The sequence below is a fragment of the Malania oleifera genome, chromosome 9 (assembly GCF_029873635.1).
Source record: "Malania oleifera isolate guangnan ecotype guangnan chromosome 9, ASM2987363v1, whole genome shotgun sequence".
In the NCBI taxonomy this organism is placed as follows: Eukaryota; Viridiplantae; Streptophyta; class Magnoliopsida; order Santalales; family Ximeniaceae; genus Malania; species Malania oleifera.
Window position 1 is genome coordinate 93,517,571 of NC_080425.1, and position 13,791 is coordinate 93,531,361.

General features: G+C 35.1%; 1 protein-coding gene across 1 annotated transcript in view; it reads left to right on the forward strand.

Moving 5' to 3' along the window:
• LOC131163964 (uncharacterized) overlaps positions 1-10,148 on the forward strand; it is a 28,108-nt gene extending 17,960 nt beyond the window's left edge. The window contains exons 2-8 of the mRNA XM_058120829.1: positions 5,438-5,551; positions 5,693-5,761; positions 5,903-5,922; positions 6,014-6,066; positions 6,406-6,436; positions 6,530-6,611; positions 9,637-10,148. Of these exons, the coding sequence (XP_057976812.1) occupies positions 5,438-5,551; positions 5,693-5,761; positions 5,903-5,922; positions 6,014-6,066; positions 6,406-6,436; positions 6,530-6,611; positions 9,637-9,848 (581 nt within the window). The 3' untranslated portion in view covers positions 9,849-10,148. The remainder of the gene's footprint in view (positions 1-5,437; positions 5,552-5,692; positions 5,762-5,902; positions 5,923-6,013; positions 6,067-6,405; positions 6,437-6,529; positions 6,612-9,636) is intronic.
• The last annotated feature ends 3,643 nt before the right edge of the window (positions 10,149-13,791 follow it).

Here is a 13,791-nt window from a genome sequence, read left to right on the forward strand (position 1 = left end):
GAAGAAAGTGAGTGGCATACTAGTTACTAACTATTACTTCTAGTTATCATTATGCTCATTAATATGGAACATACACACACACACACACACACAAACACACACACACACACACACACACAAGAAATATACACCCACACATTGAGACAACATGAACACCAGCCTCAATTGTATTTGTTTGACTAGTGATGATGATAATAAAATAAATTTTTAGAATATTTTCAAGAAAATAAAGTAGCATAAATTTTGTTTAGATGGTTGTTAATGATTGCTTTTGGCTTTAATTGGCTAATATAGGCGATTCTAATCAACACCCATGTGAAATTTATATGGGATCATTGTAATATTATATTTGTAATAATGGTATATAGATAAATTATATGCATTATTAGATCATGCTGACCACCAGTTTGACCCTACTCCTGCTAGTCCATCTGGCGGCTTGACGAGGTTGTTACATAACAATGCTTGAAGCAAACATTATTCTTCACTATTAGGATTTTGGGGTGCTTTTATTTTAGCTTTTTTTTTTTTTATAAATATAAATAAATTTTTGAATAAGCAAATGTCATGCATTGAGTATTCAATTTCTGATTCATGTTCATTAAAGTTGGACTTCAAGCATTACCAAACATGCCATAGAGCCTTCAGGATTCCTTCAATTTCAATTTGTAGACAAAAGATGAAACATAAGGTCAAATTTTTCTGAAAGAATAATCATTTGTCAATTTTTTTTAAAGGTTATTATTTTATTTTTTGATTTTTTAAAATATTGTGTATGAGTTTGTAATGAAGGGAAAAAAGAAAAGAACATATTTTATTCTTAGTTGGTCTAATTTGATTGATGATAGAAAAGGGGAAAAAATGAGTGATTTTTATTATCTATATTTGCTTACCTTTTGTATGTTGTTTGCACATGATATTGTATTAATTGATAAAACTAGGGACGGAGTAGAGCCCGAGTTAGAATTATGGAGAGAAGCTTTGGAATCTAGAGGCTTTAGGATAAGTACAGGTAAGACAGAATATATGAAATGTAATTTTAGTAATGATAGGAGGAATATTGGAGACAAAGTTAAACTTGAAGAAATAAATAGCACTTAGAGATTTCGATACCTTGGATCTATAATGTACGCTGAAGGAGAAATCGAAGATGATGTAATGTATAGAGTTAAAGCAGGTTGGATAAAATGGATAAGTGCTTCAAGTGTGCTCTGTGATCGTATAATACCCTTAAAATTAAAAAGGAAGTTTTATAGGACAGTTATAAGACTAGTTATGCTATATGGATCGGAATGTTGGGTGATGAAGAAACATAATATCCAAAAAGTAGTTGTCGAGATGAGAATGTTTAGATGGATGAGTGGTATAACATTGAAAGATAAATTAAGGAATGAACATAGTCACAGTAAGTTAAGTGTAGCTCTTATTGAAGATAAGGGAGGGGCGACTCAGATGGTATGGACGCTTGCAACGTAGGCCACATAGTGCACTAGTGAGAAAGAGTGAGTTAGTAATCGTGGGTAGGGGTGGCAAAACGGGTCCAGGCGGGTGACCCGTCCGACTAAAACGGGTCAAGGTTTATGGAAACCAACTTGTTTATAAACGGGTCAATTCGGGTGACCCGCCCGTTTTTAAATGTGTCAATCCGGGTTCGGGTCGTGTCACCCGGTGGGTGACTCGTTTACTTCACTCTTATGCAATAACCCAGAAATGAGAAACCCTAAATCCTAATTCCTTGCCGCGATTGCCTCCTCCTGCTGCTCTAGCTCCTCGAGTCGTCGTTCCCTCCTCGGGTCCTCAGCTGCTCTAGCTCACCCTTAGAACCTCCAGTCCTCCAGCTCCTATCTGTCGTTCGGTGACTCCAGCGTTTAGCTATTCCAGATCTGAGGTTTCGTCTCCGACTCCAAGTCTCCAAGCCTAAATCAAACCAAGTTGAAGTCGCCAACATGAACAACTTACAACGCCATTTCCCTCCCTCACCCTCACATGCTTCGACGAAACAGTGTGGTGAGCGCACTGCTGAGTGATCTTGGCAAGGAAACAAGGGGCGGAATACTAGTCCGAATTGAAGAAATTGGCTGAGAAGGTTGTGGAAGTGATGGATGAAAATCTGGGTTTGCGGCGTTTGCCAAAGGGGTACATCAAGAAGGCACTAAACGGGGGTGGGTTAGAAGGTGAGGGTGCCTTCTATGGCATCAAGGTCAGCCATTGCCACTCGCCGGTTGCAATTCTTCTTCTTCTTCTTCAGACTAACTTTGATTTAAAGTTTTAGAACCCCACGATTTAAAAATCTGATTTTGATTTAAATCCCTTCTTCTTCTTCTTCTTCTCCTCCTCCTTCAACCAAGAGAGACTGATTGAGAGATGAGAGATTTGCTCTTGATAATTTATTTGCTTTAAAATTTTAAAATATTTAAATTATTTTTTTAAATGGGTAACCCGTGACCTACCCGTTTAATAAATGGGTGGGTTAGGGTTTACAGGGTTGTGATCCGTTTAACTCTGGCCCGTTATGACCTGATCCGTTTACTACTCAGCCCGTTTCCAATCCCTTCCTGGACCCGGCCCGTGAACTCGTTTTGCCACCCCTAATTGTGGGGGGCAGTAGAAGGGGTAGGGGTAGACCTAAAATAACTTGGGAGGAGATAGTGAGTAAGGATTTAATATCCAATTTGTCAAAATAAATGGTCCATGATCGCATAAATTAGCAGAAAATGATTCATATAGCCAACTCCACCTAGTGGGACTTAAGACTTGGTTTTTTTTTGGTTTTTGTTGTTGTATATTTACTTACCTTTTCTTTATTATGTCTTGAACTTTGCAATGCAAGTCTTAGACTAGCCCTTGTGTGTTGCATGGGCATTCTACTAGTTTTTCTATAAAAAATGGAATTTGGTTGTTGGAGCAGGCTTTTGTTGGAAATATTGCCCCCTTTATGGTATCTGCTGCTGGTGTACACATGCACATGCACACACATGCACTCTTGCTCTCTCTCTCAATAGAATGAGCATTGTGGCTGATTGCCTGATTTGTGTTTTGATCTGTTTTTTTACTTCTAAAAATTCTCTTCGACAAATCATAAAATCTTATGAAACATTTTTCTTATTTTTATTTTACAAAAAAAAAGTCTTTTGACAAATCAATACTAAATATATGTTGGGAGTAAAGAGACTTTTCATTTATTGTGCTCTTTATGTGGAACCCACAAAACACATGCCTTATCTCTAATTTTCCCAAGAGGTCTTTATAAATTATGAAATGTCAGATTTGTAAAGGCTGCTACAGCTGTTATGTAAATGCTATAGGACTGTTACGGCAAAATATATATATATATATATATATATATTCTATTTTTGACTTTTTTCTTCTTACTTTTGTTTATCATTCTCAATATACTATGTGCAGAGGGGGGAATATTGAAAAAGTGTAAATACATGCACGCATGTAATTTTTTTGTCAATGGTGGTTTGAAACAAATGTAAATTTCTTGCCCTTACCAGACACCTTGGTTAGTTGAACTAAAGGATCCAAAATACACTAAAACTCTTCCTAAAATGGGTTAAAAGCTTAAAACATGCAAAAACACAAATATGCATGAGGTTGTGCATTCTTGAAAAAAATTTGCAACTGTTACACCTGCTCCCTGTTATATAACATCCTCTACTCCTGCTCCCTGCTACACCTGTTACCGTTACGTTATGCTATCTGATACTGCAATTTAAAACCATATTTATTATTGCATGAAGCACATGTATTATTTGATAGTTATCTTTCTTATGGTAGTTTTTAGATTGATATATTTTTCTAGATTTTCAAAGGCTTGCCGAAGCTAAATTTGTTCTAGTTTCAAAATGTTGAAATTCATGGAGCTGATATAATCTCTACTGTTAGTCTTCGTTGAATTTTCATATTCCTAAACTGATAAATGAATTTACTTTACTGAAGGAGAGAATTTCTAAGTTATGTTATATAATTGGTTAGGCTGTGACTTGACAATCTGCATTGCCTTTATGAAATGGGAATGATTTATTGTTCTTTTGTATGACCTCACATGTTACTGAATTTATTGATTTTTATTTCTGTTATAAATATAATAATAGTGTGTGGTAATACTGTATGTGGGGGCATTAATGTCCTACCAGTCAAAATAGTGGGGTTATTTAATCCCAAAAATAGGATACCAATGGGAATGGAATCTTCATGTTTTATGGGAATTCTTCATTTCCTTGAATTTGAGTTTACCTTCACGTTAGATTTTGGCCCTAAAACAAAGATGCAATGGACATCATAGCCCAGGAATGTTGAAAGATGCCACGAATCAGATGGCCCCTTAGGGACTGGTAGTTTGTTTCTGTTTTTTCACAGATCTACCAATTCTTCTAGACTGATATGTTTTCTTTGCTCAAGCGTTGCCCTATGCCTTTTTGGCACATTCAGTTTTATGAAACTATTTTTGCAGTGAGCTTTTACTAACTGTGTATTAGTCCAGTGTGGAAACTCAAAAAATTTGCAATTTTGAACACGGTGGCCTTTTTGAATGGGCTTTTGAATGAGGAGTTGGTGTAAGAAATAACATTATAACCTTGAGATTATAATTGCCTTCTTAATCTGCCTTCTCATATTTAATTAATCTTGTTGTGTCTTTTAGGAAATGGACCCAAAAATGTTTCTCCCAACAAGTAATATTAGTGTTTACGTTTCTCTCAAAAAATCACATTAATAAGTGCTGGTTTTGTTAAGTATCCCAAACATTTTCTGATTTAGGATGCTATTTAATCCTCTGCTTTGTAATTTGCACACACACATCCCAGAAGCTCTTAAGCTTTTAGGGAATGGGCGCAACAATGTATATTAAACTATTCAGCACTCCTAGCACATGTGACCTCACATGTGGGGAAATGAACAACTGAAATTAATGAACGCACAAATATGAACAAAATAGAGTGCACTGTTACAACAGGGGATAAGCACAAATCAGGAGGCTTGAACTCATGACCTGTAATTGGAGCTTTGCATTGGTACACCAATTTCAAAAGCTTAAGCTCTTAGGAAACAGGCCCAACAATATATATTAATCTATTCAACAATGCTGCTGACATCATCTTAAAATGAACTGTGCTCAAGCAGTTAAGCAGAAGCATTTCAACATTTGGAATATCAGCGCTCTATAATAATCTTATGCTTCATTCTTATGATGAATGAAGGGGAGCTTAGGCGCAACGGTAAGGTTGTTGCCGTGTGACCTGGAGGTCATGAGTTCGAGGCGTGGAAACAGCCTCTTGCAACAATGCAAGGTAAGGCTGTGTACTATAGACCCATTGTGGTCCACCCCTTCCCCGTACTCCGCATACGCGGGAGCTTTGTGCACCAGGCTGACTCTTTTTTTTTTTTTCATTATGATGATCAAGCTTCTGATGGGCAAAACTTTACTTTGCAGTTATGTCAGAGGACATGGTGAAGGATGGGTATGAAGATATAATGAACATTGACATTTCTTCTGTGGTCATTGACATGATGAAAAGGAAGTATGAGCACATTCCTCAGCTGAAATGTATCCTTTTAGGACAGGTTAATTCCTGTTATTATATCTGCATAAATTCTGGTTGGGTTAGATCTTTTAATTGATAGATTGTAAAAAAGATCAAGTAGACTCATTCATTTCTGGTAAAGTTTCCTTGATGAATTTCAATAGACATGCAAATGGATGTCACCGACATGAGCTTCTTCCCCAATGAAACCTTTGGTAGTATCATAGATAAAGGTATGGGTCTGCCACTTCCTTATGTGCTTTATGAGAATGGGCAACTTCTTCAAAATGATTTATTGCTTTGTAACAATAAGTTGATCTTGTCTTGCTGTTGCTGCTGACTTTGGATATATGGAATGCCAAACCTTGTTTTAGGAACGCTTGATTCATTGATGGTATGTTGTGTTTTCTGATTGATCTCATTATTCTTCCAGTTCATCATTACAGTTGCTTAATTTTATTTTTTTATTTTTTGAATTTTTTAAGTGTGGTACGGATGCTCCAATTAGTGCACCTCGAATGCTGGGGGAAGTGAGCAGGTAGTTGGCCTCATAAATTTTTAATCTTATTTTTTGATTGCAGTTGCAATTGATTAGGGCACACACTTTTTTTCTTAAACATTTGAAAATTTAATTTCCTTCGTGTAAAAAAGGGCAGCCTGGTGCATAAAGCTCCCGCGTATGCAAGGTCCGGGGAAGGGTTGGACCACAATGGGTCTATAATACTTAGCCTTACCTTGCATTTTTTGTTTCCACGCCTTGAACCCGTGACCTCCAGGTCACATGGCGACAACCTTACCGTTGCGCCTAAGCTCCCCTTCTTTAATTTCCTTTGTGTCACAATATAATTTACTAAGAGTGCTTGTTTAATGCTTGTAGGCTTCTTAAACCTGGAGGGATATTTATGTTGGTAACCATATGCATTCAGTGATACTTTATTGTTTTGAGTCTTTTTTTTATAAAATGGAAGCTCAAAATAGTTAATCTCTTCCCGTGTTTACAGATAACGTATGGTGATCCCACAGTAAGAATGCCTCATTTGAGCCGACCTATGTACAATTGGAAAATATTATTGTACATTATACGTAAGAATACCTCCTTAGCTTTATATTTTGAATAATTTTTTAGTATTTTTTTAGATGTTTAGAAGTGGTTTTGATTTGATTGCCAATTGTTCTTGAAATTTATTGGCCAATTTAATCTTTGACCCTTTGCTTCTTTGTAGATTGGCTTTCTATTTTCAATTTGGTTGGTGTTCTGCTGCTTCCTGGCATTTTTATAACGTGCCAAAAAATGATTTGTTGGATCAATAATCTAATAGTTTTACAGGTTAATGCTGTTATACAATGTTTTGAAAGGCACAGCTGAGGTTAACTTAAGGCCCACCCCAAGACTAAAGCACTTGTGGCATGATCTAAAATACCAAAATCCGGAAGACTAATGCATAATGAAGTAAAGCTTACACTTTGCATGAAAAGGTGCACTGTTTGTTTGTTTTGCTTTGTTTTTTTTTTCTTCTCTTTGGGTTGAGGCTTCCACATTTTGGGTTTGTTAAGTCAGGGTTGGTCTGTAAACTAGGGGTTGCAGATGTATATATGGAAGGATTAAGGGAAGTTCTAACCTAAGTGAATTTCACAATTTTCCTTATATTCTAATATATATGTCATATTTTCATTGAAAAAATTAAATTTCTGAAAGGCTTATGCCTCACCATGTTAGTGTTCAATGCCCTGATTTTCTTTGCCTTTTAAAACATTGCTTATGCTTGATCCTTCATTTTGGCCTTAGATGTAAGTGTTATTTTTGTAACTACTTAATTAGGTATAATTTTGTGAGCAGTACATCTGAAAGCCAGCTTGGTTAGATGAAAAGAACTTTCAATCTATAATCCATTTGATATTGTTTTTATTACATTGAGTCCCGAGTCTTTTTATCTATTCTTGATTAGGTAAGCGTTACCTGAGTGCATGGCTTGGATTCCAAGTAATTTCATTGACCTCAGTGATCCTTGTGTTGGGAAATCCTGTTTGACTTTCAGTTAGCTGTTTCTCTGGCCTCATCTATGATTTGCTAAGACTTGTGTTGGAGCCTGTATATCTCTTTATGTGTTTCCTTGTTTGTGAGATTAGCTGTGTTGAAAACAGCCTTGATGATGGACCAACTAAGCTTGATTATTGTGGTATACATTAATCATGGTGTGCTGGTCATTACGATGGACCATCAAAATCTTGTAAGCTTATTCTGAGCTTGCTTATTGTTGCATTGAGCCTTCCCCTTTTATGATGGTGGAAAACAGCCTTGAAAACAGCCGTGATGATGGACCAACTAAGCTTGAAAACAGCCTTGATGATGGACCAACTAAGCTTGATTATTGTGGTATAAATCATGGTGTGCTGGTCATTACAATGGACCATCAAAATCTTGCAAGCTTATTCTGAGCTCGCTTATTGTTGCATTGAGCCTTCCCCCTTTATGATGGTGGTTTCCCTTTCATGGCTGCAAAGGCTTGGTCCAGTGAAGGGAAATTCTCTTAATGAAGTTGTTGGCTTTTATCTGGCTGATTTGAATGCATACAGGCATAATTTCTTTGAAAAGGGGGAGTTTTGGTTGGTGTATTGAGCGAAGACCGCAACCCTTTCCAGTGGGCATGTTCTTGCGACTGTCTTGGGCTTCCACTTCCAGGTCCAATTTTACATTTGTGACTCTTAGGAATTTTGTTGGGAAGTCTCATAAGACCATTGATGAACTGTCAAAAATGAAAAATATATTTTTAGATGCGGACATACAGGAACTGTTGGAACTTGTCCAAGAAGTGCCTATGTTCAATACAGTGATGACATGGACAGCGCTGCTTTGTAGTGCTTTCCATGTATAATACAATTATGAGAACAATCAGTAGGGAACGTGGGAATCTGAAGTTGAGAATTTTCGTCTTTCACGTTAATAGAAACTTGGGGTCATTTTTTCTAGCCCTGATAGCTAGTGTTGGATGTCATAGAAGTCTCATCCGTAAACTGAAAAAAATAATAGTTGTCAAATGCTGGTTCCCATAGAGAAGTTTTTCAAAATGTTGCATTACATATCTTAGAAATTTTAATTTCTTAATCTTTCATTGTTATCATCATACTGTGTTGCATTTAGCACCAATGATGCAAATAATTTATCTCATATACCAAATTTATTGTTAGTTATTTTCCATTTTGAAAATTGTCTGCTCCTTAGCGGCTATTAATTTTATTCATCATTTACATAGATGCGAAATATATCTACCTCTATGCTAGGAAGGTCTTGATGTGTTTGTGTGAATTCAGTTTCCCTTCTAACCTATTATTACCTATTACTCCCTTTCAGATTTACGAGCAAAAAAATTTGCCTTTTCCGATGAGATATTTTTTTAATGCATTGAATAACCAAACAATCTGATTGATAGGTAATGCTCAATTTGATGTTTGTTTCGTAGGTAGCTAACATAGCTTGGTAATTTGATTTCCATTTAATAATAATAATAATAATAATAATAATAATGTAAGTATATCACATTGTAAGTGATCATTTTAATTTGCTTTATATTTAGTCTGATATAAATTGGAAGTGTTTGATGTGCTTATTGACACAGACATAAGACATTCATGAGTGCCAATTTGGTTCTCATTTTTATATAGAAGTCTAAAATTGATTTAATTGAAGTCTAAAATTGATAAATACAATTTTTATCCAAAAACATTAGTCCAATACAAACGTACTGTTTTTGAGGGCAATGCCCAAATCATCAATATCTTCTTTATTATTATTTTATTTTTTGGTTGGCTCAACCCAAATGCATCCTGTTGCATAATGGAAAAAATTGATGTTACATGCAAACTTAATAGAGGAATGCAAACATAATAAACTTTTGATTTATGGTTTATTAAATGCAATGATCAGCAAGAATACCCCCACATGTAGTGAATTCTTTAAACCCCTCCATGGTTGGTGCTGTTCTTTTCATATAGATTGTCTTACACAACTTACTAATTTGAAACGTTCTTGACCTTTTGGTTTGTTTGGGATGCAATTTCTTCTATCCTATTTCACTTATTGTTGCAAATTTGTACATCTCATTTTTTGCAGCTCGACCGGGATTTCAAAGGCCTGCAGGTTCTACTTCATCGATAAAATCTTACTTAGAGCCCATTCCTACCACCGAGAAGGGGCTACTTCCTCCTGGTTTTGTTTTGGAAGATCCAGATTCCCACTTTATATATGTTTGTAGAAAGATGGACGGAATGACCGAGCTAAGCAGCCCAATCGCCTACCCATTGTCAGCAGCAGATATTTTATAGAAATGACATACAAAACGAGTCGACGAAGGCCGAACTTCTCCTTAATCCCCTTACTCATTGATGTGATTACTGTCACTTGTACAACCCCAACTAGCCATTAGGTGTCCACGGAGTTTCATTGTATTGTTTTGGCATGCATTGATAGCTTTTGGACGTGAGAAGAATTTTCATACCATTAGCATTCAGAATGATCCAAGCTGTGGAAAAACAAATACCAAATTGTGTTCTGTAAAATAAAGACGTGTTCATTGATTCCTAGAGTATACTATTAAATGAATTACATGCCTTTATCCTTCCCAATGCATTGTTTCTTGGTGGTGTTTGGTTTATGCTTGGATATTGAAACTGTACAGTGACGGATGCTTTGCTGTAACAGTATTTTTTCTTGTAACTTTGACTACTGGAAAGTGGAGGCCCTCTTTAATGCATACTTTTGCCCAGCAGCATGATGGGTTAGGACTCGAGAGATTAATCATTTTGCTTTGGAAAAGAGAAGGTTGGAAAAATAAGGAGAAGGTTTATTTTCGCTTATATTTTTTTTATTAAATATTCAAAATAAAAAACTATTTTAATATGTTTAAAATTAATAAAAAGTAAATATTAATAGTATGAAATCAAAATTTTGTTTATAAATTAGGTATATTTTTTATTTTCTTTTTTACTTTCTTAATGAAATATAAAAGTGTATATTCTTTGATTTTTTTTTTTTTTAACTTCCAAAAGGAGCTGATGGAAAAGGGGTTATGGAAGGTTTTCTTTTTGTTCGGTTTGGATTAAGTTTGAATGATTTGTCAGAGAAGAAAGGAAATAGAAGGGAAATTAATTTTTATGTTTTTTGAGTTTATGCCATACATGATCAAGAATAAAAATTATTGTAATAGGATTGAAATTAAGAAATAAACATAAGTTTAAAGTTGGGTAAAATAAAAATTTTATTCATTAATTTGGTAAATATAATATTTTCTTTCTTTTGTTTTTGATAGTCAAATAGAAAGGTCCATTTTCTCATTATTTTCATTGAAAAAATTATTTTCACATTTCAAATAGTTTCTTTGTAATTTTGGTAGGTTAGCTCTTTGAGAAAAAAAGGAATTATAAAAAAAAAAAAAATGATGACCTTGCATCCCTAGTAGGTCATGGGGAAAAGTGTGGTGAAGTATGAAATAAAAATAAAAAGTTAAAATTAAGTAATGAGACTCGTGGTCAAATTAAAATTAATCCTAATTGGAAAAATTACTGGAACTCTTTCTAAGTAAATACCAAGATTGATCGATAAATATGAAAGGATGAGAGTAAACAAATGTGCATTTTCTAACTTCTGAAACCATCCCTAGATTTTTTAATGTAAGGTGCCTAAACTGTGCCTTAGTGCCTCCTTTGAGTTTAGGCGATAATAGGACTTCAACCCACAATAAAGAAATTCACACAAGAAGGGATTCCAAGAAAACAAGTATTTATTTAATTGACTACTCTCGACTGCTCTCTCCGAACAAGAGGGTCGGAGCTCCTTTATATAGGCAAGTTATTGGAAGGATAAACAAAACTTGCTGACTTGATAATGACATAAAGTAATAAAACAAATAACTTAAAGGAGAGGACAACACATATCTTGCTGACTCATATCTTACTTTACGTATACGCCAAGTAATGCCTCTTTACTAAAAGAAAGATACTTGTTTTATATATATGACAAGAGATACTCTATTTTACTTTAAAAAGAAAAGATGCTTCATATGACCAAATCAATTAGTCTGCTTCATCCTGGGATATGATACTTTACTGGACTATTATCTGATAACTAGTCATTTTTTATTGTGAAATCTTCACTCTTAAAAAATACTTGAGTGCTCCAGTCCTTCGAGCGCTCCAATAATTTCTTCACTGTTGTTTTGGACATTGGCTAACTTTGCCAATACTTGCTTCAGTTCATTCTGAACCGTTTAAATCGATGGTAGATAGGGGTTCCAATCTCTGATTTTATCGAGCACCTTTTGCGCTTCAATTGCTTGATCTGCTAATTAGGGGTCTTCTGAAAATTGTAGGAACCTTCAATTGCTACCGATTTTTTAAAATCTGCAAACATGACACAGTTTGAAGCTGCCTTTGCTTCTACTAAATATATTCTCCACATAATTTGAATAGTTTCATAAATTTTTTTGTGTTTATAAAGATTATTTCAATCAATTTCATCTGGTTCTTTTTCCATAATGGTTGAAATTGTGCCGTCTCTTTAGCTTTCTAGAAAGAGATTCCAAAACAGGATTTTTCCGGTTCTTAATTGGATTGGTTCTATGTAACCTACCCACCATAATTTTTCTGGATCTACAAAATTCAAAATATTTTGCACCAAGGGTGGTAACCAATTAAAAATTTGTCTGGTCTTTCTAAACCCAAAGAACTCTACTTCTCCTGTTCTTAAGGCTCTTTGAGCTGCCATAAAGAATTCTGGTTGAAGACTGCTAGGAATATGAAATTTAGGGATTCCAAGTTTGGTTTTTCTCTGATACTTCTTAAATTCCCAAAATTCTTTTGCTTCTCTGGATCTAGAGATAAACATACTCTTTTCTAACTTGTCTGCTACAGTTACTTTGACCGTTATCTGCTAATGAATGATCTTAGTAAATTTTTCTTTGTCAATTTCTTTATGGGTTTCTGAAATGGCTTCCAATTCTTCTACCATTTCAACTACTCCTTTAAGGCAAATAGAAAAAGGTGCATTTACTGGTATTGCTAGATTAACTATTATTCCTTCTAGCAATTCCCTTTTTCTCTTAGAGATCTCTAGAGTCCTTCCTAGAAAGTCTTCAAGAACTAGATCTTTTAAGTTAGTTCCTCCTTCCCAGAGATCTGAACTATGCTTATTAGAGTCTTTTTCTAAGTCACAATTCATTTTATCCATTGTCTAGCTACTAATTTCCTTAGCCTTCTCGACTCTTGGATTCTGCGAACATTGGGTGCAGTAATGACCATACTGGGTATATTCAAAGCATTGAATATGACTTTTGTCTTTTGTCTCTGAAAGCTTACTGCTCTTGTGAAGCTTACCGCCTCTAGCATCCGCAGATTGGACTTCCATCGTTCTGATTATCTGAGTCCTTTTCTATCTTTGATTTTTGTTAAAGGAATTTCTTCCTCTTCCTCTTCCTCTTCCTCTTCCTCTTCCTCTTCCTCCCCTCCTAGAAGTTGAGACTGGTTCCTTCAAATATTTCTTTTCCTCTATGAACCTTACAATGGGGCATATTGCCACCTAGTGCTGCTTATTGCAGAGAGGACATTTTTGGCAGCTAATGCCGTTGGCCATCTTTCCTGCAAGTAATTAGATATCTGGTTAAAGCATCTGCAACAATATTATCTCTACCTTTAATATGTTCTATAGAAAAGGAGTAATATTGAAGCTCATTTCTCCATCTAACTAATCTAGCTAGCGTAAATTGTATTAATTTTAATCCCATGAAATTCTTCACATAGGAACTATCAGTTCTGAAGATAAGTGCTTTTCCTAAAAATAGCTCATTGGCGCGAATACCCTTTACTACAACAAGAAGTTCTTTCTCATGTACTGGGTAGTTTTGTTTAGCGCCATTGAAGCATCCACTCCAATATCTGCTAAGGTGTTCTGTTTTATTAAATTTTCTAATTTTTAAAAAGCATCCCCAAGCTTTATTGGAAGCATCAGTTTCTAGGATAATTTCTAATTCAATCCCATCTGGATATTCTAATCTAGGTAGATTCTAAATCTCATCCTTAAGGATCCTAATTACTTTAGTATCCTCTTCCTCCCAATTCCACAGATTCTTACTAGAAATCTTCCTTTGGATTGGTTGGGTTTTATCTGCAAGGTTTCGGATAAATTTTCTTGCATAATTTAGAATTCCTAGAAAGTTTTGACAATACTTTCTATCTAAAGGTTCATTTGGAAACTGCAATAGTTTTTTTGCTATGT